General features: G+C 54.8%; 1 protein-coding gene across 4 annotated transcripts in view; it reads left to right on the forward strand.

The window, feature by feature from the left end:
• The window catches only part of CLIP2 (CAP-Gly domain containing linker protein 2), a 79,099-nt gene that overhangs the window by 39,753 nt on the left and 12,183 nt on the right, over window positions 1–27,163 (forward strand). For all 4 annotated transcript variants that reach the window (XM_057695670.1, XM_057695668.1, XM_057695667.1 and 1 more), the window contains 7 exons: window positions 8,160–8,284; window positions 9,773–9,986; window positions 10,642–10,839; window positions 11,756–11,859; window positions 13,663–13,723; window positions 21,815–22,750; window positions 25,063–25,120. In XM_057695670.1, the coding sequence (XP_057551653.1) occupies window positions 8,160–8,284; window positions 9,773–9,986; window positions 10,642–10,839; window positions 11,756–11,859; window positions 13,663–13,723; window positions 21,815–22,750; window positions 25,063–25,120 (1,696 nt within the window). The remainder of the gene's footprint in view (window positions 1–8,159; window positions 8,285–9,772; window positions 9,987–10,641; window positions 10,840–11,755; window positions 11,860–13,662; window positions 13,724–21,814; window positions 22,751–25,062; window positions 25,121–27,163) is intronic.

Raw genomic sequence — 27,163 nt, forward strand, 5'->3', positions numbered from 1 at the left:
TCGAGATCTGCCTCTCGCTTCCTCTCTGTCACATAGCTTCTGGCTGGATGGCAGGGGGCAAGGGTGTGGCCTTTAGTCCTTCTCCCATGCAGCAGGGGCAGGGCAGGGCCTGTGAGGTCAGGCTAGAAAGACTCCAGAATGTTTCCCTTTTTTTTTGGGGGGGGGGGGCAAACCACATGACATTCAGGATCCTAGTTTCCTGACCAGGGATCAAACCCATGCCCCGAGCAGAAGTGTGGATTCTTAACCACTGGACCGCCAGGGAAGTCCTGGAATGTCTCCCTTTTACCCAGGGTCACAGCGGGGGAATTCTGGCCTGAGTGTGTGCAGTGGCCCCTATCTGGCCCCTCCCACCTTTTTTTTAAAAGTATCCATGTGCGTGGGAGGACAAATGACCGATTCCCCCATGTACTCGGCTGGGGAGAGGACTGACTGAAGGCCCGCAGACCTCCTTGGGGGAGTCGGCTGGGCCACTTGCTCTCTGCACTTAGCCTCTCTGACCCTCAGTTTCCTCTTCTGTAATTTTCATAACCATCTTCTCTCCAAAAATTGCCAACGCCTGCCCCTCCCCCACATTTCAGCTGACGACCGTTCTGTGCTTCCTGGGAAGAACAGAGCCGTTGTCCACCACCAAACCCGCCAGCATCTGCGCACTCTGCCTTCCCTCCAGCTGGTTCTGTCCAGTCCACGGCTCCAACCTCCAGTTCTCGTCTGAGGCCAGCCCCTCCCACCTGCCCCCTGCAGACAGCCCCCTCCTCCCCTGCACATTCCCCCTTTCCCAGCTCTCTTGACCCCGTGGCTTCCTCCTGCTATCTGTCCATTTCTCTGTCCTCCCTGCAGCTAAACCCCTTCAGAGGTGCATCTGTGACCATGGTCTCCACCTCCTGCTCTCTCCCATCACTGTCCACTCTGGGGAAACCACCCACCCCGCCCCCCCCCAACCACGGCCACCAGGGCCCTTCACGTTTCAAGTAAAATGGTCAGTTCTCAGTCCTCGTCTTATTTCACCTCTTAGCAGAATTGGCCACTGTCAGTCTCTCCCTGCCTCCTTCTAGAAGTGCTTTCTTCCGTCAGCTTCTGGGATTCTGCATACTCCCCTGGTTCCTCCTACCTCCCTGCTCTTCCTCTTCCCAGCATCAGGTCAGAACTCCGCCTTGGCTTGTCTCTCCCTTGACGGAACCATCCAGGCCCATGCTTTAGGACAGTCCAAGCATATGTGGACATCACTCCGCCCAGGGGCCCATCTCCGGTCTCGTGTGTCACGCCCTTAGTCACCGTCTCCACTTAGCCTGCATTAGTTTCCTGTGGCTGCTGTAACAAGTACCGTAAACTGGGGGACTTAGAAATGTATTCTCTCTAAGTTGTGGAGGTTAGAAATTTGAAATCCCAGGTGTTGGCAGGGCCATGCTCTCTCTGAAGGATCAAGGGAAGAATCTGGTCCCTGCCTTTCTCTTAGGTTCTGGTGTCGCCCACACTCCTTGGTGTTCCTTGGCTTGTAGGTGTACTACCTCCCTCTTTACATGGCCTTCTTCCCTCCACATCTCTTCTCTTATGAGGACACCAGTCCTATTGGATTAGGTTCCACCCTAATGACCTCATCCTAACGTGATCACATCTGAAAGACCTTTATTTATTTATATGTTTGTTTATTTATTTATTGGCCACGCCACACAGCTTGTGGGATCTCTGTTCCCCGACCAGGGGATGTGAACCCAGGCCACGGTAGTGAAAGCCCAGAATCCTAACCATTAGGCCACCAGGGAACTCCCATAAAAGACCCTATTTTTAAATAAGATTACACTGGGAGTCGGGACTTCAGCATATCTTTTTGGGGAACACGGTTCAACCCATAACACCCCCACCCCCATCCCCGACCCATTTCTCCCTGTCCTCCCCATCTTAGTAAACGGCACACCTGTGTCTCCAGCAGACCAGTCCAGGAACTTGGGAGTTGGCCTTGCATCCTGATTTTCTCTCCTCCTGACCATGTGATTCATAATCAGGCCTCTGGTGCTGCCTCCAAAATACACCCAAATCAGTCCCTAAACCCCATCTCCAAGGGCAGCTCCTCTCTCTCTCTCTCACCGACAACGGAGCCGCCCCCTTCTTGCTCTCCCTGCCCCCACTCAGGGTCCAACACTCCAGGAGCCCCCATCTCACTAGGGATAAAACCCACTCACCTTCCCGTGGCCCCCAGACCCTTATGATCTGCCCGCCCACCCTCGTATCATCCGACCTGCCCCTCCATCCCGGCTGCGCTCCAGCTGCCCCAGCCTCCTTCCCTTTGCTCCTACACCAGGCCGGTGCCTCTGCTGTGCCCTGCTGACTCCTCCACTCGGGACTCTGCCCCCGGGGCTTCTCACAGCTCGCTGTCCTGCTTCTGTTAAGGCCTCTATGCCAATGTCACTCCTTGGAGAGGGTCCCCCCCATGCTGTCCCGCGTACGTAGCCCTTGTCATCCTCCTGGAATGACTGCATTTACTCACTTACTCCTTGACTGTCTGCTCCCGGCCCCGAGCTGGCACTCCACGAGGAAGGTCGGGTCTGTTTTGCTCACACGGCTGCCCCTCCAGTGCCTGCACCAGAGACTGGTGCCAGGAAGGTGCTCAGACCTCCCTGCTCAGTGAACGACTCATGGCCCCTCCAGGTGGTCCTGGGAGCGAGTGAGGTACCACGTGTATGACGCTGATGCTGCAGAAGCCAGATGCCCCTCACTAGCTGCTCAGGTCAGCGGCCGTGGACGTGGTCAGGGAGGATCACAAGGGGGGCTGCTCACCTCTGTCCCCTCATCTCCCTGAACGTGGTCCAGTGCTGCTACTCACCTGCCCGCCTCTCCCAGGCAGCCTCTTTCCTGCCAGCACCCCACCCCACCCCTGACGGCCCCTCCCCACGGCACCCCAGGAGGTGCTGCTCCAGGCCTTGGAAATGAGCCCCTCACTGGACCCTCATGGCTGCCCTGTGAGGTGGGGGGACTTGCCCCGGCCTCCTGATGGCAGAGCTGTCTGTCTGTGTGGGCGTAGCCTTGGTCTGAGGCACGTGGGTTTATTTTAAGTGAGTCACCCGTTTTAACTTCCTCGGAGGAAAATCCCAGAGAAACAGATGAATTCAATCTGCCCACCACCCTTGCTTGGTGAGACCCAGAATGTAGTTGGTGTTTGGCTCAGGCCAGAGGGGACTCCAGCCTTGCAGATGACCCTCAGGTGCTGGAAAAGGCGGGGGCGGGGCTCATCCCTGCAGAGTCTGGGGCCCAGCCCGCCCTGGGGGTGCTCAGAGGGACAGTCCCTTAGTGGCACTGCGGGGACTCTCGTGCATTGCTGGTGTGGATGCAAAACGGCACAGGCACCTAGGAGGACAGTTTGGCCACGTCTCTTTCTTTTTTTGTACTATGATACTCTTTATAATGTTAAAAATGTACTTTTTAGAATTCTAAATAGGTGTAATAAAACTATAAAACATGGAGAAAAAAAGGGAAAATGACCATCATGATATTTTAGGTGATGGTCACCTCATATCAAGGAGGCAGGGTGATGAGATGATGGAGTGGAGCCTGGGGTTCAGATGGAGATTATTGCAACTTCCTGGCTTGTGTTTCAAGTGGTGGGTTTACGGATGTTTACTGACGTCCAAGGGCGGCCACTTCTTACAAAACTAAACATACTCTCACCATACGATCCAACAATCGTGCTCCTTGGTATGTACTCAAATGAGTTAACGTATCTGCACGAAAACCTGCACACAAATATTTCTAGCAAGTTTATTCCTCACTGCTAACACTTGGAAGCAACCAAGAAGTCCTTTAGTCGGTGAATGGAACCTGACGTACATCCAAGCGGTGGAATGTTATTCAAGGCTGAAAAGAAATGAGCTGTCAGGCCATGAAAAGACATGCAGGAACCTTAAATGCGTATTAAGTGACTGAAGCCAGTGTGAAAAGGCCCCATACCGTATGATTCCAACTGTATGACATTCTGGAAAAGGCAACACTCTGGGGACAGTGAAAGATCATTGGTTAGGGTTGCGGGGAGGGAGGGGTAAGTAGGTGAAACACGGGACTTTTCGGGCAGTGAAACGATTCTGTGTGATACTGCAGTGGTGGGTACGTGTCACTATCTAGATCTCAAAATCCACAGAATGTACAACACCAAGAGTGAACCCTAGTGAAAACTACAGACTTTAGTTAATAACAGTGTGCTGGCCCAGCATCCTAATAAATGCACCACACTGATGCAAAGTGCTAATAAGAAGGGAAGCGGTAGGGCCGAGAGCTGAGGCGATGTATGGGAATTCTCTGCATTTCCTGCTCAAATTTTCCAAAAACCTAAAATGTCTCTATAAAACAAAGTCTATTAATGTTTTTAGAGTAAAGACAAGGTTAAATACAATAAAAAAGCAAGAAGGGGAAGGTCTCCTTACCCTGGAGGGCAGGGCCTGGCACACATGCCGTGGGGTCCGGTGGGGGGAAACCTGTCCATTTCTTCTAGGTTGTCGAATTTGTTGGCATGTAATTGTTTGTAGTACCCCATTATGGTTTTGAGTTTTTTTGGGTTTTTTGGTTTGTTTTGGGGGGTTTTTTTTTTTTGCCGCGAAGCGCAGCCTGAGGGATCTTAGTTCCCCGACCAGGGATTGAACCTGGGCCACGGCACGGAGAGCACAGAATCCTAACCACTAGCCCACCAGGGGACTCCTCAGTTGCAAGGTTTAGAATTCATGTCTTCAGTGTGCCTGGCACGTAGCCAGTCCTTGAGAAACGGTGCAAATAGAGTGAGATTTCATGAGGGAGCTTGTTCCTTTCGGGCACACCTGAGGCCTACTGGGGTGTCAGGGGAGGTAACGTTTAGGAAGTCCTATTGTGGTTCAGGTAAACGTGGTAGATAAACACACACAGTTATTTTCACCCTTTCCTGAATTTGCAGTAGAATGACAGTGACGGGTTTTTTTTTTTTTTTAAGATATTACACCCTCAAGGGCAAAGAGAATAGGAGAGGAGATAGCAGAAATACCACTGGAAACCCAGTGCAGTCCAGTCCACAGACAGCAGCGGGGAAAGCCGAGAAGCCATCCGTGTTTCCCTCAGGCTAAGGCTGAGCCCCTGAGGCTCGGAAATCAGCCGCTCAGCGGCCTCCGGAAATGGGGCTGACATCCTTTGAAAAATCTTCAGACTCCCCCTCCCTGCCTCTGGCCCCCTCTGTGAGGTGACTGTCCCTTCAGCAGATGTCTGGGATGAGTGCTTGTCTCGGGAGAGGTTCAGAGAAAGTGTCTTTGGGTGGGGGAACCCCTGGCAGGTGGGATTGAAAAAGGAGGATTAAATGAACATGTCTATCCTAAAAGCTAAGCCCCTCCTGCCACCGGCTTCTCCCTCGCTCAGCTCCTAGACTGCTGACTGCCAAGCCTGCAGCCTCCAGAGGGCACAGAAGCTTCTCTGGGAAAGGCGGCCTGTCCTCTGAGAAATAGGAGCGAGTGATACCAGGGTTGAATCTGCACAGCATGCCACGGAATGTAAATAGGGATGTTCAGTGAACCAAAAAGCTCTGGAAAATGAGAAATCTGATTGTAGATATAAGAAACACCACAGATGTACTAGAAGATAAATTTAAGGAAATCTCCCAGAAATTAGAGCCAAAAGACAGATGGAAAACGGGAGAGAAAGATAAAACAATCAGGAGAGGAGGGTGGAAGTCATATAAGCAATCTGAGAAAATTCCCAGGATTGACAAGGGTTTCTTGGTTGGAAGGACCCCTGGGAGCCCAGGAAGATGGATGGAAAGAGGTGCCCGCCCTCTCCAGTGCTCCTCTTTGTGAAACTGTACAACCCTGGACAGACAGACAGTCCTGCAGGTTTCCAGAGTGGGAAGGCGGGCTCACAGAAAGGATTGGGACTCAGAATGGCTTTGAACTTCTCAAGAGCAGCACTGGTTGCTAGAACACAGAGGGGGACTTCTCAATTCTGAAGGAAGAGATCCCACCAGACTCGTTTTCAAGAGCAACAGTTGCAAGAGAATTGAAGGTGTTCACACATCAACGTGTACATGAATGTTCACAGCAACTTTATTCATAATAAACCCCAAAGTGGGAGCAACGCGAATGTCCATCAGCTGGTGAATAGATAACAAAACGTATAATCCATACAGTGGAATATTATTCGGCCGTAAAAAGGAATGACGTGCTGATTCTGATAAGCACGGAGGAACCTTGAAAACACTCTGTTATGTGAAAGAAGCCAGACACAGAAGGCCACATAGTGTATGATTCCATTTATAGGAAATGTCCAGAGTGAGCCAAGCTATAGAGAAAGAAAGTAGATTAGTGGCCGCCAGTAGCTGGGGAGAGGGGAATGGAGTGTGCAGGGACCGCTGTTGGATACAGGGTTTCTTTTGGGGGTGATGAACAGCATGTTCTGGAATTAGGTAGTGGTGATGGTTGTGAATGTACTAAAAGCCACCGAATCATATACTTTAAAGTGGTTAAAATGGTGAATTTTATGTCATGTGAATCTTACCTCAATTAAAAAAGAAAGTGAGGACAGAATAAAAAATATTTTCAGGGGACTTCCCTGGTGGTCTAGTGGTTAGGATTTGACGTTTTCACTGCTGTGGCCCGGGGTTCATTCCCTGGTCGGGGAACTAAGATCCCGCAAGCTGCGCAGTGTGGCCAAAAAAATTTCAGAGCAAAGCCTCAAATCTTTTATATCCTCTTGCACCTTTTCTTAGAAAGCAGTGGAGGGATGTGCTCTACCAAAAATAAGCGAATAAACCAGGAAAAAAGGATGATATTGCATCCAAAAATGAGAGATCCAGCCCAGGAGCGAGGCAAAGGGACTCCTTAGGGCGATGGCAACGGGTGGCCCCAGGATGGCGGCCACGCAGCAGAGGGACACCTGGCTCCAGGAAGGTCTTCTCCAGAAAGAACCTGTTGGAGTTGCCTCTGAACATCTTGGCGGGAGATTTAGGCAGTTGAGAGAGTTTGGGTTAAATTAGTGTAAGGGCCATAAAAACTAGGTACACAATCATGAAAGACAGTTGCTATCTGTGGGGAAAATTGGCTCCGGGTAAGAGCATCTGCCCATCCACGTCTGTAAGTAGTGTTTGCTTAGTCCCAGCACCGTCAACCTGGATTCTGATCAAAATGAAGCCATCGCTGTGTGGGAGGGGTGGAGAGCCAGTGGGCGTGTGTGCAGTCTGGCTATGGGGAGGGAATGCCTCCCTTTCCTCAGTGAGAAGTTGATGGATGTCACCCCCAAATTGGAAAATCAACAAGTAGCAATATACGCATGTCATTTAGAACTAGGAAGATCATTACCCAAAACTTCACCTTAAAGAGTTAAAGTGCTTCTGGGGAGAGGTGGAGAAACTTCCAAGGCTTTGGAAGTATTTGACTCTTTATGTATGTATATATAACTTTAATTAAAGGTTTTTTAAAACCATTTTCACAGTAATATTCTCGATTATTGGCCTGTCCTGTGAGTTTTTTTAATTGTGGTAAAATACACATGCCATTTACCTTCTTAACCACTTTTGAGAGTACAGTTCAGTAGTGTTGAGTATATTCACATTATTGCACAACAAATCTTTTTCATCTTGTGAAAGTGAAACTCTGTTCCCATTAAACAATAACATCCCACTTCCCCTTCTGCCCAGCTCCTGGCAACCCCCATCCAAACCATTTTTTTTTTCTTTTGGCCGTGCCGCGCTGCTTGTGGGATCTCAGTTCCCTGACCAGGGATTGAACCCGGGCCCTCGGCCTTGAGAGCATGGAGTCCCAGCCACAGGGCTGCCAGGGAGTTCCCTAAACCATTTTTAAGGATAACATTTATTGAGACTGTAGTATGTGCCAGACACTGCACATATAGAACCTAATCCTCACAAAAACCCTTTTGACAGATGGAGATGCTGGAGCTCAGGGAGGTTAGGTAACTTGCCCAAGCTCACACAGCTTGTAAGTGGCAGGGTTTGAACGCAACTCTGTCTTTTTGACTCTAGAGCTCTTGCTTGGGACAGCCCTGGGAAGCACTGGTTATACCTGTACCCCTCCCAGCTGTCCTTGGGCCTTCACCTGTGCACACTGGAAGGGAGAGGTGGAATGAGCCTGGGCACCTGGGTGACTGTGCCATCTCTGCTATTCCCACTGTATCCTCTGGACCTGAGTCTCTCTGTGTGCCAACAGGTTGGTGGGACGAAGACCGGCGTGGTGCGGTACGTGGGGGAGACAGACTTTGCCAAGGGCGAGTGGTGTGGCGTGGAGCTGGACGAACCTCTTGGGAAGAACGATGGGGCAGTGGCAGGCACCAGGTATGGTGGGCTTCCCCTGGAGAGGGAGGAAGGGGGTCCGCTCCTCCTGGGATAGGTGCAGGGGTCGGGGTTGGGGCATCTGAGGATGCCAGTGTTGAGCATCTGGGTGACTATGCCAGATACCGTGTATAGAGGCTGCCACCTCCCTTCTGTCATAGCAGCTCATGGAAGCAGGTGGTGGGAGTATCACGCCCATTTTACAGATGAGAGAACCAAGGCCAGAGAGGTCATTGATTCAAGGTCACACAGAGAGTCACGAGCAAGTACTAGGAGAGTCATCTGTCCCTGTGTTCCTCTCCCCATGACACCTGTGGCTGAGTGACATGGGAGCACCAGAAAAGGAGAGGCAGTGGTCCCTGCCTTCTGGGAGTTGCCCTGGGTGACACAGGAAATAATCAGACAGGGCCTGGTGCTCTACAGCCAAGGTCAGGGTCCCAGCGGGGTCCACGGTTTCTCAGCATCTCTTATTAAAGGGAACTGACTGCCAGGAGTGCTGGGTAGAGATAGTCTAAGGCTATGCCTGGGCCCACTGGGGGCAGGGGTGCTTATGTGATGAGTGAGCAGTGTCAGGGGTGTGGGGCTAAGGTGAGGTGTTGGCTGTCCCTGGGCTGGATTCTGTGGTCCAGGTGAGGCTGTGACAGCTCTGAGAAGGAAGGTCTGCTAGGCTAGGGGTCAGCTTGAGGAAAGACCTGAATGCGGGAAGAAGTGGGATGGGGTGGCAGTTTCAAGGTGAGTTGGAAACTAAGCAGGACTAGGTCCCTGGTCCCATGTGGAATCCATGGCTAGAGAGGTTTTGAGAGAAGTTGATCCAGCGTTTCCATGACAACACGCCTTCTTTCAAGACAGTGTTTCTCTCAACTCACTCTTGTTTTCAGAATTCAGGAGCAGGTTGGGCAGCAGCCCCCACCCTGCCCACAGGGTATCTCCTCAGGCTTCTGCCTCTCCCTGTTGGGGCTTCACGGGCAGAGAGCCTTGGGTGTGGGGGTGGTACAGGGGCAGCCAGGAGAGTGGGGCTGCAGATATAGCTGAGGGCCTTTGACTGGAGTGTGGGAGCCAAAGTATAGTGGGCTTTAGAGTCCACAGGTTCCAGTCTCAGCTTTGCCTTTTAACCAGCTGTGTGACTGCGGGCAGGTTACTTAACCTCTCTGAGCCTAAATCTCATCTGTGAAATATGGCTAACAATAGAGTGGTTGGGGGATTGAAATGAGCATTTATGTAAAGGGACTGGCATAGAGCAGGTGCTCGGTAATTGTTATTCCCCCACCCCCCCCAAAATATGCCCAATGGCTTTTCATGTCTATGCAGAATATCAGGCCCTGCTCACCTCTGTTCCCTTTCTGGGAGCCCTGTCTATTGGTCTTAGGGTGCAGGTGTTAGGTCCCCAAGGAGAAGCCCCTCTCTCTGCTGGGCTCTGAAGAGGTGGGGGAGGCAGACCAGGCTCCAGGCTGTGGGGCTGTGATGGCAGTGTGGTCTCTCCTACCTCTCCAGGTACTTCCAGTGCCCACCCAAGTTTGGTCTCTTTGCGCCCATCCACAAGGTAATCCGCATCGGCTTCCCGTCCACCAGCCCGGCCAAGGCCAAGAAGACCAAGCGCATGGCCATGGGCGTCTCAGCACTGACCCACAGTCCCAGCAGTTCCTCCATCAGCTCTGTCAGCTCTGTGGCCTCTTCCGTGGGTGGCCGGCCCAGCCGCAGTGGCCTGGTGAGGGTGGGGCTGGGGAGGGATACCCTGGTGTGTGTATGGGGGGGTATATGGGGTGGGGACGGAGGGTGTCACCTGACTTGCTCTGGTTCCAGGCATCCGTCAATTTGGAGTTTCTGAACAAAGATAAAAGTGTACATTTTTTTAACAGAGAAATTGATCCATTTACATTTATTGTTATTTTTATATTAATGATTTGTCGGTAGCCTAAACCCTTCCCTAAAAGTTAAAGAGGGTCATACAGATGCAGGGCAGGTAATACAGGTGCACGCAGGCAATACAGATGGAGGGGAAGCAGTTTAGAAAGGCTGGCACAGCCACCTTGGGTGAGGGGAGAAGGTGAGATTGTCCGTCCAGTAGAGCTCGGTCTACATGCAGTTCCTCCTAGTCCAGGAGAAGGTGGCCCAGGTGAGGGAGCCCACCATGAAGTGGAGCCCCAGGGGCTGTGACTCTCCTGGGAGCGGGGAATTCCCTGATTCTCAAACATCATGTTTCCCTCTACATAAGTAGGCAGAGTGTCAAGGGCCCTGGGAGGGGGAGGAGCCGGACCCTGGGAGTTGAGACACGTGGGCCTCCCCACCTGCTGAGTAGCTGTGGGTTATCTGGACGGTGCTGCACATCCCTGAGTCCCGCCTGCACCCACGCCTTCCCGCAGCTCACGGAGACCTCTTCACGCTACGCCCGCAAGATCTCGGGCACGACTGCCTTGCAAGAGGCGCTGAAGGAGAAGCAGCAGCACATCGAGCAGTTGCTGGCTGAACGGGACCTGGAGCGGGCCGAGGTGGCCAAGGCCACGAGCCACATCTGCGAGGTGGAGAAGGAGATCGCCCTGCTCAAGGCGCAGCATGAGCAGGTGGGTGGGCAGGTGGGGTGGCGGGGCACCCAGAGGGCACCAGCGGCCTCCTTGGGCCAGGCTTGTCCCTCAGTCACGCTCAGAGAAAACATGGGGTGTGCAGAGAGAACTGAGATGCATGACACCGACACCCCTCATCCTCCTGGCGAATTTCCTTCCACTGGTAGGTCCACATTCCTCCAGAACCTGGTTATAAACGTGCGTATCCTGCTTTCTCCTACTTCCTGTAGTGCGAGCATGATTTCTAGGTCATGGAAAATTCTTCCCCGTTTGCATGGCTGTGTTGCCGTCTATCACGGGCTGTGTCCTTACTGACGTGGCCTGTCCCCTGCTGGTGTTTAGGTTGTTTTCCAGTTCCTCGCTTTTTCTAAATAATACTGATGTAGACCTTTTTTGGATGCAGCTGTCCACATTTCAGGTCATGCGTTTGAGCACATGCCTCGGTTGGGTTTCAGGGAAGGATGTCCTCACCTGTAACCTTGACTCTGCTGCTGTCACATGTCCATTCTTCCCTGATGCTGTCCCCCACGTGGGAGCGCTCTCCTGGACCCCTGTCCCCATTTGGAGCCTGGCTCCCTCTTCCCTTGGGTTCCAGAATTATGAAGGCCAAGCTCACATGTGTGCGATGACGGAAGCCTTGACACGTTAATAGGTCTTAGGCCCTCAAGGGTTGAGGGAGGGGGCAGGTGCTGGGGGCAGGTGGACCTGAGGTTCCTGTTCCTGGCACTCAGCTGGGCCCTCTTCCCTCACATGTAGGCCCACAGTCCCTGCCCAACTAGGGCTGGCAGGGGAGTAGGGGTGGCAGCTGGGGTTCCAGGCCCAGCTCCTTGCACCTCCGCTCCCCCAACCCTTCCCCGACCTGGCTCCTGGTCCCCGGAGGAGGCTGACCCTGTCCTGGCCCTCTCTTGGGGCCCAGTATGTTGCAGAGGCAGAGGAGAAGCTGCAGCGGGCCCGGCTGCTGGTGGAGAGCGTGCGGAAAGAGAAGGTGGACCTGTCCAACCAGCTGGAGGAGGAGAGGAGGTACGTGCCGCTCCTGTCCTGGTCCTGGGGGCACTTTCCCGGAGCCTCGTTAAGGATGACCAGGAAGAGCAAGGCTCAGGACCAGCAGGCCCAAACCCCGCCTCCACCATGTACTGGCTGTGTCACCTGGGCTGTGACACGAGCTCTGCGGGCCTCAGTCCTCTCATCTGCAAAGTGGGGTGATAATCCCCTCTCTGTAGGCTGCTGGGGGGACTTAGGATGTAGCTCCAGTAAAGCACCCCGCACAGTGCTGAATGCAGGGGAGACACCACACGTTACACTGCTTTCCTTCCTTACGTGGGGTTCACTGTTCCCGCCCTGCCTGGCTCGTGCAGCATCGTGAGGTGGGGGGGGGGGTCTCTTACTAGGGCGACGTGCATCCCAGTTCAGCTCGGGGAACACCCCCTCTGCACCAGGTCCCACGCGTGGCGCTCACAGCCCGTGTCCTGAAGCTTCACTCCCATTTCACGTGTCAGGAAACCGAGGCTCAGCGAAGCAGCAGGAAAAGGCCCCTGGAAACACCTTGCACCTAGGGGTCAGCCCCCAGGCTGAGTGCTTTACCTGCACTGTCTCTCTCTGTCTTATAATTTGCCCAGGAAGCAAGTATTGCCCCCAGGTCACAGATGAGAAAACTGAGGCTCAGAGCAGGGAAGGGACTTGCCTGAGGTCACCAGTCTGTTAATGGTGTCACAGGGGTGAGTGGGGGTTGACTTGGTCCTGGGTCACCTGGTGCGACTCAGAGCTGACAAGGGCCAGGGTTTCCCTCGGCCCAGAAGCGTCTCTTTGTCTCCTGGCTGCTGATACACAGATTTCTGCAGCTTCCTCTGCTCCCCTGCGCAGTAGGCAGCCCCCAGCCCTAGCCCCCACCTCCCCCAGCTTGGATCTGGTTTTGGGCTTTCCACCAAGGCATGTGCTCCACGGGCTGTTGTTACTGTCTGACTCGGAGAGAGGAGGGCTTATTTATATCTGCCTGAGACGGTCGGCAGGGCCCACACATCTGGTTCCCATGGCAATGCGCCCGATGCCAACAAACAAAAACAGATCTTTGAGACATCGTGGGAGTTGTGTTCAGGAAGCCCCGGATACAAGTCCCAGCATTGCCCTGTACTTGCTGTGTGACCTTGGGCAGGTCACTGGCCCTTTCTGAGCCTCAGTTTCATCCTCTGTATGCTGGGAGCTGTCATGAGGCCCCAGGAGTAGCAGCTTTGTAGACTGTAATGTACCTGTGTCTCTCCCCTGTGCTGCCTTGGGGGTGGGTGGGTGGGGGTGTCTCCTTGAGAGTGGGCCCCACACTTGCAGCAGGGTGTTGGGGGCCCTCCACATCAGGGAGCAGCCCAAGCAGTGGGAAGCCCACCTTCCCTCCTTCCCCACAGACGGTTCCATGCAGGTTGTCTGCCCCTGTCAGTGCTTCCATTTACTCTCCGTTCTATCATTTATTCCCACAACCACTCTAGGGGGAAAGGATGCTGCATTAAACACGCCTATTTTGCAGGAGAAGGAAGGATTTATTATTTGCAGCAAGTAAGGAGAACACTGGGGATCTTTCCCAAAGCAGTGTCTCCGGAACACTCCTATTTTAGAGACGTCAGTGTTCTCTGCGTGGAGCATGGATCAGGAAGTTGGGAGGGCCGGAGGTTTCCAAGAGGCTCTGCCTTTATCAGCCATGGGGCTCTGGGCAGGCCTTCTGCATATTTTGAGTGTGGACTCTGGGCTACCTGTGGCCTTGACTCTCTCTGCCATCACTGACTCGGCAAAGCCCACCCCTCTGGGTTAAAGCCTGCTCAGCCCCCTCTCCCCCCGCAGGAAGGTGGAGGACCTGCAGTTCCGAGTGGAGGAGGAGTCCATCACCAAGGGAGACCTAGAGGTAATGGTCAAAGGCCCTGCCCCAGCCCAGGCTTGCACCCCAGGCCCAGCTCTCAGAAGGCAAATGGCCATGAGGTCCAGGCAGCAACTCTTGGCCCCCCGGGAGGGGGCGGGGGGGTTGCAAGGGAGAAATGGGTAAGGGTCGAAGGTCATACCCTGTGAGAGTGGGGAGAAGGCTGGGCATGAGATTCAGGTGTCAGAAGTGGGAATGGGTCAGCTGCAGGAGCCCCAGAGGGGCCATGCTTCCTGTGTCAGCAGCTGGGTGGGATGGACCCAGGACATCCACAGAGCTGGGCCTGAGGACGTAGTGGCGGGGCTCCCCGTCCCTTCTTTCTTGGGCAGTAGCCCTAAAGGTCTTCCCCGGGCTCTCTGTTCATCTTGAATTCCTGGTAACATTTTAGCTGGAAATAGCTTGTGGCTGAGTCACAGAATTTATAGGTGGGAAAACAGGCTCAGAAAGGCAAAGGGACCCACCCAGTCACGGAGCAAGTCAGCAGCCACTGAGACCAGCACCCAGCACTCCTGCGTCCGGCCTGTAAGGATGGCCAGTTGTAGCACCTCCTCGGTTACAACTCCTGGATGAGGGGTCTGGGCACAGGTGGTCCTTTCACTCTCACTCTCCAATCTGACCCACCCGCTCTGAGCTGAGGGATGGAGGATGCTCACATCAATTAGTAAAGCATCTTAGGACCCGCGACCCCCAAGACAAACATCAGCCCTCCTCACCAAATCACTTGGAGACGGCAGGGCTCACTAGGCCTGCTCACAGTTGGATGGGCAGGAACGCCTTTCCGCTGTGACCCTCCCACTCCCTGGGCGGTGACAGAGGACGAGGACGTGGGGCAGGGGGCAGTCAGTTCAGTCCTTCTCCACACTGCGGTCCTGGCCCTAACTGGCCTTGGGCAGCCTCTTCCTTTCCCTGGGCCTCCATTTGCTCCTCTGTAAAATGAGGAGGTTGAACTGGGTCAGTGATTCTCAGACTTGAGAATTCATCACCTAGAGGGTGTGTCCAGACACAAAATGCTGGGTGGGTCCCGGCCTGAGTGGCTGTTCAGTAGGTCTGGGTGGGACCTGAGGATTTGCATTTCTAACCAGTTGCCAGGTGATACTGGTGAGGGGACCACACTTTGGGAGTCACTGCGCTAGATCATTTCTGGGCTCCGATGGGAAATTAAGGTTTCTGATTTTGTGAAAGAGCCATGTTAAGAACCCTGTGACTTCCAACGTCCAGCAAAATTGTGCTTATGGCTGTCCTGTCCCTGGATGACCACAGCTGGGGGAGGGACGTGTGTGATCTAGGGTCACTGATGGTTGCCCCTTTTGGGGCAGGTTTTGCTCCCTGAGCTTAAACGATGGATATGGGCACTTAAGCTGGTGTAGGAACCCCAGCCCAGCATCAGGGTGTTCCAAAGTAAGTTTCCCTCTTAGCCAAGGGGGCAGGCCATGCGGTTATGTCTCCCACTGTGTGGCTGCCCTCCTGCAGGGGCTGGGGGGGCGGGGAGGGGGTTGCTCCTGGGAAAAGTGCCTGTAGTTGCAAAGAACAGAGACCCCTCCTGCTGACTCCAGTCTTCAGCGGGGTTACTGAAGGGCTGCAGGGAAATCTCACAGCCCCCAAGGCAGGCAGTTCAGGGAACTGGAAGGGGCAGCCGCGTCGGAGACGGAGCCTATTCTCCCCCACTCTGGAGCCTCCCTCGTCTCCTGACTCGTGGTCAGTCTGTCTGTCTGTCACTGTCTGCCGGTCTCTTGGCACATCTGCTCCCTTCGCCCCGACATCCACCCTCCCGGCCCTGCCCCGGTTCCAGCGCCCACCGGCTCCCAGCTGTCCTCTTGGGAGAATCTGATGGTCCCAGGCTAGCCAATGGACTGGCTGGCTTTGGCTCAGGTGTCCACCCCCGATCCAATCAGCCCCAGCTGGGAGAGGCCGGGGGTGGGGCAGGCAGTGGTGGACAGACAGTGGAGTCCCATTGCTGCTGTTTTTATTGTGACCGTATTCACGGCAACCAGAAGGCAAATGGGCCCAACGTACCGCTCATCCCCATGCATCTTAAAAGTCAGAAATAAAACCCAGAAAGCCTCCTTGAGCTCCTGGTCCCCCTCCAGCTATGTCACCCAGCTCTCTCCTTGTCCTTTCATTGCCTCACTCCCCCAGCTACCTGAAGTGCCCCATGGCAACCTCTCACCTCCTTCCTGACCTTGAATGTTGGCCTGTCCCGGGGCTCAGTCTCAATCTACACTCTCCCTGAGAGTGTCCAGTCTGTGGGATTAAATTCCCTTTATAAGCCCCCTGGGGCTACAGGAAAAAAAACTGCCACAATTCAGTGGCTTCAAACAACACACATTTAAGCTCTCACAGTGCTGGAGGCCGCTCGTCTGAAATCTGCGTGTGGGCAGGGTCAGTCCCATGCCTCTCTCCCAGCTCTGGTAGGACTGCTGGCAGCCACTGGTGTTCCTCAGCTTGTCACTGCATCACTGCCACCATCGTCACGTGGCCTCCCTCTCTGTGTGTTCCGGTGTCTCTTCACGTGGCCTTCTTATAAGGACACTACTTATCAGACCCACCTTAACCTAGTATGACCTCATCATAACTATTTACATGTGCAAAGACCCTGTTCAAAACAAGGTCACATTCTGAGGTTCCAGGTGCACATGAAATTTGGGGAGATGCTATTCAACCCAGGACAGCACCCCCACATGTAACGTGTCCCAAACAGGTCTCTCCATTCATCCCTACCTTCCCTTCACCCCGCCCCCGTTATCTTTTCCATCTCAGTAATTGGCCCCACAATGCACACAGTTGCTCAGGCCCCACAGCTAAAATTCATCCTGAATCTTCTCTTTCCCTCATCCCTCCATCAGAAACCCACTTGACCTCGTCTCCAAAATTGTCTTTGTCCCCACCGCCACCTTCCCAGACCACGTCACAGCGGGGGACCTGGGACAACTTACACAGCCTCTGTGTCCTCTCTTGTTCCACATGGAAGCCAGATAGCCTTTAAAAAGAATGTTTACAATTTTGTATCGCTGGAAAATTTTTTAACATAAGTAGAGAGGATGGTACGATGAACATCTGTTTACCCATCACCGAGCTTCCATGGTGATCAACTGCTGGCCACTCTTGTTTCAGCTCTACCCCCACCCACGGCCCTCTCTCGGGTTATTTTGGTCACCGTATGACCAGATCTCTTGAAAACATAAATCAGATACTGCCCCTTCCCTGCTCACACATCTTACGATGCTACTTTAGGTAGAACCCAGGCTCTGTAGCCCAGGGAAGACCCAGCCCTGCTCCAGGCACGCGGGGCTCCTCTTGCTCTGGAAACACCCCACGCTCTGTCTGAGCTTCTGTGTGTGCTGGTTCCTCTGCCTGAAACACTCACCTCTCCTCCACCCTTGCCCTGGTCAGCAGTTCCTGCTTCTCCTCCAAGCCTCCTTTTACGTTGTATTTCTCAGAGAAGGCGTCACTCCTTCCTCGACTTTGCCTGCGTTTTCCTCGCCCCCACCTGGTGCTCTCTTCTTAGCCCACGTCACAGTCTGAAATGATCCCCGCTGGTCCTGCACCGTCTGTGTCCCTCCCCAGGACGTGAGCCCCTTGGTGGCGGGCACGGTGGGGGGAGGCCTGTCTGTCTTGTGCTCCTCCCTGTCCCCGATGCCGGAGCAGGGCACAGCGTGGTGAGATACTTCTGGAAAACAGGCTGGGCACGTGTTTGGTGGTTCTTGAATGGGCGTGGCCATGTTGCATCGTGAAAACGTGTGCCACTCCCTGCTGCCGCCCTGCTGGGGATGTCAGGTAGCAGCCTCCTTAGACTTGAGGATACTGGGGTTTTGCTGTTGTTTTATCATCCGGGAGTTTTGTGTTTTAGTTTTGTTGATTAAATAGCGCCTCGGTGTTATTTTTCACTGGCATGGGAGCGCCCAGTGTAAGGGGAAGAGCCAGAACTCAGAATCAGCTGTGTGTTGAGAACTGGCCGTGCAGCGCGAGGCCTGGAGGGAGGTGAAGAGGGGTGACGTGCCTCTGACCTTTGGGACCCCCTGGTGCAGTTGGGGAAACCCCTCCCTAGTTGATTAATAATACCAGCCCACTGTTACCTGAGGGGCATCCCAGGGCGGTGGCTCTGTGCTTTGGAGTGGGGCAGACACCACGCCTGCAAGGAGAAGGGGAGAAGCAGTAGGTCAAGGGCTCAGGCCAGGGACTGCCCTGGTGGTCCAGTGGTTAAGACGCCACACTTCCACTGCAGGCGGTGTGGATTTGATCCCTGGGTGGGGAACTAAGATCCCCCATGCTGGGCAGTGCGGCCAAAAAAATAAATTAATTAAAAATTAATTAAAGTGGGGGGGTGTGGCTTAGGCCAGGCTTCACCAAGCTTCCAGGATTCGGACGGGGGCAGGGACACAGGGAGTCCTCCGCTTCAGGGGCCTCCATCACTGCTCTGTGTTGCTGTTGGAAGTCTGTGTCTCCCCTCCCTGGAGTTGGGCTGGTTTGGGGGGAGAGCCTCCGTTCTAGAATCTGGAAATCTGAGTTTTAGGCCTCCTGCTGCCCCACGTTGCTGGGTGATCCTGGGCCTGAGGTTGTCCCCCTGGAGTGGCCGTCTCTCCTGTGAGGGAGGGAGACAGCCAAGACACCCACGTGGGGGGGGGGTGTGGGTGGGGGGGGTTGGGTTCTAAAGTCAGCACATGAAACAAAAATCACACGCACACTGCACTGCACCGAGTGTAAGCATGTAAGCGCAGTGCCTCCCACTGCTCACGCCGTCGGCAGCATCCCCGGAGCAGGATGAAGGCCAGATTGTCCATCTCACCTAAAATCCGGCCGTCAGAGGCTCTTCCCCTCCCCAGGCTCCTGTGGGTGAAATGACCTGAAGCAGCTCCACTGGGTTCTCCTGTGCCCCCACAGAGACGCCGGCCGACGAACCAGGAGGCAGGGAGTTCTGAAAGTGACAGGAAAGGGTCCTCTTGCAGGGGCTGCCAAATGAAACTGCCTTTGAAATTGTGAAGCTGGAGGCTTTTTCTTGCCCTTTGGGGCTACTGGAATGGTATTTGAGATCAGGCCGTGTCTCGTGTGGGTGCCGGGCAGGGTGTCTCTGCCTACCATCCAGGGGAGTGGAGGGGGGTGACATGGCCCCTGGGAGGCTGGGGTTGAGGGACGATCTTCAGCCTGTAATTTTCTGGAAGAGACCGGGCATGGCTGTTGGTTTAGCACTGGGGAATGCTGCCCTCTTGGGGGAGAGAGAGAAGCTTTTGTTCTTTCAGGAAAATTCACGGGAATAAGATCATGGGCCAAAGGACATAAACGTCTCTATAGTTCTTGATGAATTGCACGAGTATTTCTGGGACGATACTATCTGTCTACGTTGTCACCATTGCCCTTGTGCCTGTTGGGTGTGTGTTCTCGGTTTTCGCACAATGTGCTATGGTGCTCAGCCCTGCCTCTCCAGCACTGCCACATGCATTTGCTTTCACCTTGTCTCTCCACGGTGATGACGGGATGAGTAGAAGGATGCAGAGGACCTCTGGCTTCTCCCTGCCATGAACTTGGTGTCCAGACCCCTCTGGATGCCCTGAGCCTTCAGCCTCCTGCTGCCCGCGCAGCTCTGTTAGGGAAAGTCCAAATGCCAGTCTGGGTGCCTTGAGAATGTCGGGCTTTGTTAGTGTGTGAAGCGGGTGTTGTGAAGCTGAGACAAAAGTGCTCTTGTGCTTTTGGGAGACCAGGCGTCCTCAGCAGGGCCTGGGGAGTTGGCACCGCTGGGGCCGGGTTCAGGGCAGGGCAGCGGGAGGCACAGCCCAGCCTCACTAAGGAGGCCTGGCCAGGAGAATCACGATGGTGTGGGTATATTTGAAAACTTTCCGTTCAGTTGGTTCTCTGACCTTTAAGCCAAGCCTGGGGGCCAGGAATCCTGGGGTCGTTTACTCACCTGTCCGTTCCCGGGGGTTTCCTGTGCGCAGGATTCTGTGCCTAAAACGAGAAACAGCCTCTAGGCTCCCTGATGGGGGGTGGGGAGTAGGCTGGGGCTCCTTCCCAGGAGCTGCGCAGGGAAGGGCCACGTGGGGGGTGACGGAAGGGACCCGGGTGCCCATCGTCGCCCCTTCCGGGGGCTGGCTTGGGCAGGGTGGCTGCAGCCTGTCCTCTGCCCTTACACGAACCCAGCTGGGACACAGTGAGGGGCGGGTGGCAGGCCCAGCCCGCCCCGCCTCCCCAGACCTCCTCTCTTTCTTCGACCTGCTCTCCCGTCTTGTGCACAGACGATGACGCTGCCTCTCTCTCTTTTTCTCTTTCTCCGGCTTCCTCTCCCCTGTGCCCCTCTCTCCTGTCCCCACCTCGCCACCCGCCCCGGGGGGACCAGACCCAGACGCAGCTGGAGCACGCGCGCATTGGGGAGCTGGAGCAAAACCTGCTACTGGAGAAGGCGCAGGCCGAGCGGCTGCTCCGAGAATTAGCCGACAACAGGGTAACCGCCGCCGACGCCGGCCGCCAGCGCCTTTGCCCGCTGACGCCCCCTTCAGCTTCCCTGTTTCATTATTTTCTCTGTCTCTGTCTGCTTTCCTCACTTTTATTTTTTTCCCTTTTGCGCCCCTTCTAGGGACGCTTAGGAACGTGTTTTATGCTCCATGGCCATGGGATGCCTGTCGGGAGGAAGGAGTCTTGGCTCTCTGGGACTTTGATCCCATTGGCTGGGAATGTCCTGGGAGAGCCTCCTCCCCCCCGCACCGCCCCGCCATGCATTGCCATGACAGTGCTCTGTCATGTTCAGAAACTGGGGGCTCTTGGGAACGTTCTGCCCCTTGTGTGAACAACCTATCCAGGCCTCCCTTCTCCCCAGGCTGGGGAAGGCGGAGGTCAGGGGGTTGGGGGTCCAGGTTTCTTTAGCCTGGAGGGTCTTAAATAGGATGGCCCGGGGGGCCAGCCTGGAGGACCCGGGGCTGGGGGAGTGGTGGGACTCGGAGGGAGTGGGGTGTCCCCAGGGCATGGGTGTCTGTGTCAGCCCCAGGATGTGAGTGCTTCCTAGGCCAGGGAAAGCTCTGCTTGGGGGTGAAGTCCCCCGAGTCCCAGCGCATGGTTCTGAGTCCAGTCTCTAGACCCTGCCAGCCCCTCCACACCCACCATGCGTGCCCCGGCGGCTGCCCCCAATGCAGGCACATGTCCACACAGCTGGGCAGCCCACTGGACAGCCCAGCCGCAGTTCCCCTGGTCGTGGAGTTAAACAGCCACAGAGCAGAGATCGGGGGAAATGCACCATGCACAGCGTGTGGGCGGGGGGTGGGTGATTGTTGGTTTCTGTAGGTCGGCCTCAGCGCACGAGTGAGTGTGTGCCTTCCTCTGGGTGTCTGGAGACACACGTGGGGCCCTGTCCACACACTGGCCACTGCCAGGTGACTGCGTGTGCAGTACACCTGCGTGTGCACAGAGGCTGCTTGAAGAAACCGGCCCGGTCCCAGTTGACAGGCTAGAGCCCTCCACCCCAAGGCATCCTCCTCTAGGGTTCAACCTGATTAAAAAAACAAAAACAGGTTTATTGAACTAAAGGTCACCTTCAGAAATGAATTTCTTAAGCTGGTAGACGATTTCAAACTTTCAAATATATTGCATCCAAATCTGTGACCACTGACATGATCAAAGTGGGTTTTTGGCAGATGGAGCCTCTGATCTCAGAATTTTCCATCAGAAGGCGGGTCAGGAGGATTTTTTTTTCCTCCCCTCCCGCGTTAGGCATTAAACTGGACCCTTCTTTGGCCACCCCCTCCAAACAGCCTCCCTGTGAATCAACTCATTCCGGCTGGGACTTTTCTAGAGCAGGATGGTGCAAAATTCCCTCCATTGTGTCTGCCCTTTAAAAACAACACCAGCTTGAAGAAAGCCATAACCTCAGATAGATGGTTTCTTTTAACCACCGATTTGTCCCAAACCGCCTAGGGCAGCGGGGACCCTCGCGTCCCTGAGGCGCTGGGGCGTGAGCCAGGGGAGCCTCCCTGGGGGCCGCGGTGGGCAGGGCGGCACTCCGGTGGGGTGGGCGTCCTTCCCGTCCCACGACCTTACCCGGTCGCATCCCCCGCGCCCCCCAGCCAGCCCACTGACCCCGGTCTCCCTCTCTCCCGGTAGCTGACTACAGTGGCCGAGAAGTCGCGGGTGCTGCAGCTGGAGGAGGAGCTGAGCCTGCGGCGCGGGGAGATCGAGGAGCTGCAGCAGTGCCTGCTCCACTCCGGCCCGCCGCCCGCCGACCACCCCGAGGCTGCCGAGACCCTGCGGCTGCGGGAGCGGCTGCTGTCGGCCAGCAAGGAGCACCAGAGGGAGAGCGGCCTGTTGAGGGACAAGTACGAGAAGGCCCTGAGGGCCTACCAGGCGGAGGTGGAGAAGCTGCGGGCGGCCAACGAGAAGTACGCGCAGGAGGTGGTGGACCTCAAGGCCAAGGTCCAGCAGGCCACCAGCGAGAACATGGGACTCATGGACAACTGGAAGTCCAAGCTGGACTCGCTGGCCTTGGACCACCAGAAGTCCCTGGAGGACCTCAAGGCCACCCTGAACTCGGGCCCGGGCGCACAGCAGAAGGAGATCGGGGAGCTGAAGGCCGTGATGGAGGGCATCAAGATGGAGCACCAGCTGCAGCTGGGCAACCTGAGGGCCAAGCACGACATCGAGACGGCCGTGCACGTGAAGGAGAAGGAGGGCCTGCGGCAGAAGCTGCAGGAGGCCCAGGAGGAGCTGGCCGGGCTGCAGCAGCACTGGCGGGCCCAGCTGGAGGTGCAGGCCAGCCAGCACCGGCTGGCGCTGCAGGAGGCCCGGGACCAGTGCCGCGACGCCGAGCTGCGGGTGCGCGAGCTGGAGAAGCTGGACGTGGAGTACCGGGGCCAGGCGCAGGCCATCGAGTTCCTCAAGGAGCAGATCTCCCTGGCCGAGAAGAAGATGCTGGACTACGAGCTGCTGCAGCGCTCGGAGGCCCAGAGCAGGCAGGAGGCTGAGAGGCTGCGGGAGAAGCTTCTGGTCGCTGAAAACAGACTCCAGGCTGTCGAGTCCCTGTGTTCGGCCCAGCACACCAACGTAGGCAGCCGCCCCTCCCGCCGGGCTGTGCGGGGCCCCACGGGCGGCAGCGGCCCAGGCACGAGGGCCTGGCCGGGGAGGGTCTAGGCATCTACTGACCTTTCATTTCTAGCCCAGGGACGCGTCCTCACTGCCCCCGGGAGCACGCCCGTGAGAGGCTGGAGGGCGCCTGGCTCAGAGAAGGAGCCCCTGGTCCCTCCATCAGAACGGCGGCAGGCTGTGGTGACCGTGGGGCCCCAAGGGGTCTGAGCTGACCTGGCTGGGTCCCCGCAGCCAGGCCTGGAGAGATGTGTCCCTAGGCGCAGAGAGCAGCCTCTTTCCCGGTCCCCAGACACGTCCTACGGTGCGGGCTCCTGGGCCTCCGCTAGGCACCCGTACCAGAGGCTCCAGCCCTGGGCTGGCAGAGGGGCGGAGGGCAAACCCTGTCCAACCCCGGGCAGGGGCGAGGGGTCTCATGGGCAACGCGCGCACCGGCCTCGGGGACCTGAGGGCGGCCCCCTGCCTGCCCGTCCTGAAGAGACTGAGCAGCAGCTCGGGCCCCGCTTGCCCAAGGGTGGGGGTGGTCCCTGGAGCGGGCTCTGGAAGGCCAGAGGGGCGTGACCCTGGAGAGGCTGCTGCCACTGGGATCCGCTTCGCGCCAAATCTGGACGTCCCGGCTGAGCACCCTGTGGAGGCCGAGACCCCGGGTAGCCTGGGCACGTGCTCCAGCGGGGCCAGGTCGGGCCTCGTGAGCAGCTCCGGGCACCACCCCTGGTGCAGGCCTTATAGTGCCCCCTCGCACTCGGATGCCCTCGGAGTCCCCATCGGCTCCGTTTCATAAGTGAGCAAACCGGGACTCCGAGGCGGCGTACCTTTCCCAGGGTTTCTTGCCCGTCAGTGGCAGAGCTCGTGTCCAGCCCCGCTGCCTGAGGACCAGCAGAGGTGGCCCAGAATGACCAAGTCAAATCTCATACGATGGGACAGCTAGCAGCAAGATCATTGCCTTTTTATCAGCCCTGGGGGTTCCCGAGCTTCTGGTTCCCCTTGGACACTTAAACCAGAACTTAACGTTTGAGCAAGTGTTGAGGAGATCCACGCACAGGAGGTGCCTTTTTTTTGTAAAAGGAGCTCTGCCCGTGTCACACCTTGAGGCCGCACTGCCTCGGCTTTCTGCCCCCTTCTCTCAGGGAGGGACCCCTGTTAGCAAGTGCTCTCCCAGGATGCTGGGCAGAGGAAAAGGAAGAGCTTCAGGTTGGCTGTGTGCTCATTGCCTGATGGGCTGCTCAGAGCAGGAGGGTCAGGCCTGGGACCCCAGGACCTGGACTCCCTTAGCAGGGGACGTTTGGGGCTGATGTGGTTCCATAGGATGGCCTGCTGCCCCTCAGTCGCAGACCTCAGGCCAAGGAGTGGGTGGTGACCTCTGGAATGCCATCTCTTGATTTCCACACACGTGGGGACTTGGTCTGGACCCACATGCCTCCCAGATTCAAAGGTTTAAGTCCAGGGACAACTTGAGTTTTGGTCTCACATAGTAAGTATAGGAATTTGAAAAAAATTTAGTGTGTGCCTTGTTTTCTCTGTAATGTGTATAAATAAAGACCTGGGAAGCTCAGTTAATCACAACAGAGACTAAAGCAGGGCTTGGGATGTATAAGTAGAAGTATGAGGGATAGGTTGATGGAGGTGACTTCCTGCTCATCTCTGTGCTGCCCTGGTACACAGTGCTAGAGCCTGGCAAACTGAAGGCTCAGGGGACAGCCAGCTGGGCAGGAGGCCGAAAACTTCTGCCAAGAAGCAGCAAGGAGCCTGTTCATGTTTGCCATGCAAGTTTTTTTCTTAGTTGATCTTTTCTTCTTTGGCTTCTGGATTTATTTTTTAAAAGAAGTATTAGAGAGAAAGGCAGTAGCGTTTCTTGAAGCCCCTCTGGGAGCCAACCCTGGGTGTGCTCTACACACGCTGCCCCATGGCGGTCAGTTCTTGTTTTATGGATGGGAAACCAAGGTCGGGAGTCTTGCCTCTGGGTGATGGTAGACACAGAGTCCCAGGACCAATCTCTGTAGGTGTCCCGGGGAAGGAGACATCTGTTTAATATAACAGATGTTTGCAAAAAGAAAAGCGTAGGGGGTGATCACGTGGAAGCTACATAAACAGCCTTCCGGGGCCCTGGGAAGCAGAGGGGTGTCCTCTTGTCAGGGAAGCCAGACCGAGGACATCTGTGGCCCCTGCTACATCGAGTCCCTGAAAGTCTCCTTGAATTGGGGAAAGGTGGGCTGGCTGGGGCTGGGGGCCGACAAGGGGAGGTGAGCATCCCCCTTACAGGGCTCTCCTTTCAGGTGATTGAATCCAACGACATTTCAGGGGAGAAGATCAGGATGAAGGAGACCATGGAGGGTGAGTGGCTGGTGGGCCGGGCGGGATGCCGGGCTTCGGGAATGGCTGGTCGGTTCTGCCTCTGAACGGGGTCCCGCTTTGTTTTGCATCATCTGCCGTTTGGTGAGAGCTGCGTACTGCGTGCACCAGCCTCTTGTCCCCCAAGTGAGGAGGGCGGAGGCTCAGTTTATTGAGGACCTGATTGTATGTTTGGTTTTGCTGTTTTTAAAATAGGTATAAACTTCAAATGGTTCAGAGGGCATATGGTTAAGCATCCTCTATGCCCTAGTTCCCTCCCCAAAGGCACAATGTTGGCCAACTCATGTCTCCTTTCCAGAGATGCTTTATGAACATACAAGCACAGAGGTGCCACACCTTCCACACCGTTCAGGCCCCTTACTTTTTTTTTTTTTTTCCGCTGCGCCATGAGGCTTGTAGGGGATCTCAGTTCCCCAGTCAGGGATTGAACCTGGGCCACAGCAGTGGAAGTGCTGAATCCTAACCCCTAGACCACCTCGGAACTCTCTCAGGCCTCTTACTTTTCTTTCCATTTCATAATGTATCTTGGAGACCTCTCCCTATCACTGCATTCTTTTATGTGGGGCAGAATATTCCATCACATGGAGCTACCATCATATATTTAGCTGATGGATCATAGGTTGTTTCCAGTTTTTGTCTGTTACACACCCTACTGCAGAAAATTACCTTGCCTTCCATGGGGCTCAACCTGGGCCCTCAGCAGTGAAAGTGCGGAATCCTAACCACTGGACTGCTAGGGAATTCCCAGCTGATTTTAACTCCCACTGGCTGTGGTTGAAAGTATGTTTCCCCACAAGCCTCACCAACAAAATATTTCATCAAACTCTGTCATCTTGGCCAATCTGAACGGTAAAATACGTTACCCAATGTAACTTCAACTTGCCTTTCTCTTACTCTGAGTGAAGCTCCATTGCCATTTCTCCTTGCATCCTTTGCCCATTTTTTCCCCCTACTGGGTTATTGATCTTGTTGATTTTTAGAAACTATTTATATATGGCATTGCAAACATTCCCCCTCCCTCCCCCCATTTTTGGTTTGTCTTTTGACTCTTCTTTGGGTGGTGTTTGTTTTTCTTACAGTTCCTTTCTTTAAACTTTTATTTATTTATTTATTGGTTGCATTGGGTCTTCATTGCTGTGTGAGGGCTCTCTTTAGTTGAGGTGAGAGAAGGCTACTCTTCGTTGTGGTGCACAGACTTCTCATTATGGTGGCTTGTCTGTGCGGTGGCTTGTTGTGGAGCACAGGCTCTAGGCTCACAGCCTTCAGTAGTTGTGGCACGTGGGCTCAGTAGTTGTGGCTCACGGGCTCTAGAGCGCAGGCTCAGTAGTTGTGGTGCACGGGCTTCGTTGCTCCGCGGCATGTGGGATCTTCCCGGACCAGGGATTGAACTCGTGTCCCCCTGGCAGGTGGATTCTTAACAACTGTGCCATGTGGGAATTCCCTTGGGTGGTGTTTGACATGCAAATTTTTAAGAATGAATCTTTTCTTTTTGAAATCCTGGGTTTATTATTTTAAAAATGTATCCTGTGGTTTCTCCTACTACCTTTTTTTTTTTCCATGAAACAATGCTCATCTTTACTACATGTGAGTCTATGCTCTTTTTTATCCTATTTCATTTTTTTCTCCTCCTACCTTTTAAGTTCCATTTTCAATGTTTAAATCTCTGGTCCATCCAGAATTCTCCCTTCTATAAGGTGTGAGTTAAGGATCCATTTTAATTTTTTTCCCAAGAGTACCGCTTATCCCGGCACCGTTTTTGAAGACCTCAGCTCCCCTCCCCACTGATTTGCATGAACCAAACTTATCATCTTTAAATTCCATCAGATAATAGACTTTATTTCTAGACTTTTGATTCCTTTCCGGTGACCTGTCTGGCTCTTTGTGTGCCAATTCTACAGTGTTTTGAAGCTTTGTTTATATTTCGGTTACCGGCAGGGCTAGTCTTCCTGCTTTTTCAAAATTCTCTTGGCCATTCTTTTTTTTTTTTAATTGAGACAAAATTAACAAATAAAATTGACCATTTGA

The sequence above is a fragment of the Hippopotamus amphibius genome, chromosome 9 (assembly GCF_030028045.1).
Source record: "Hippopotamus amphibius kiboko isolate mHipAmp2 chromosome 9, mHipAmp2.hap2, whole genome shotgun sequence".
Classification (NCBI taxonomy): Eukaryota; Metazoa; Chordata; class Mammalia; order Artiodactyla; family Hippopotamidae; genus Hippopotamus; species Hippopotamus amphibius.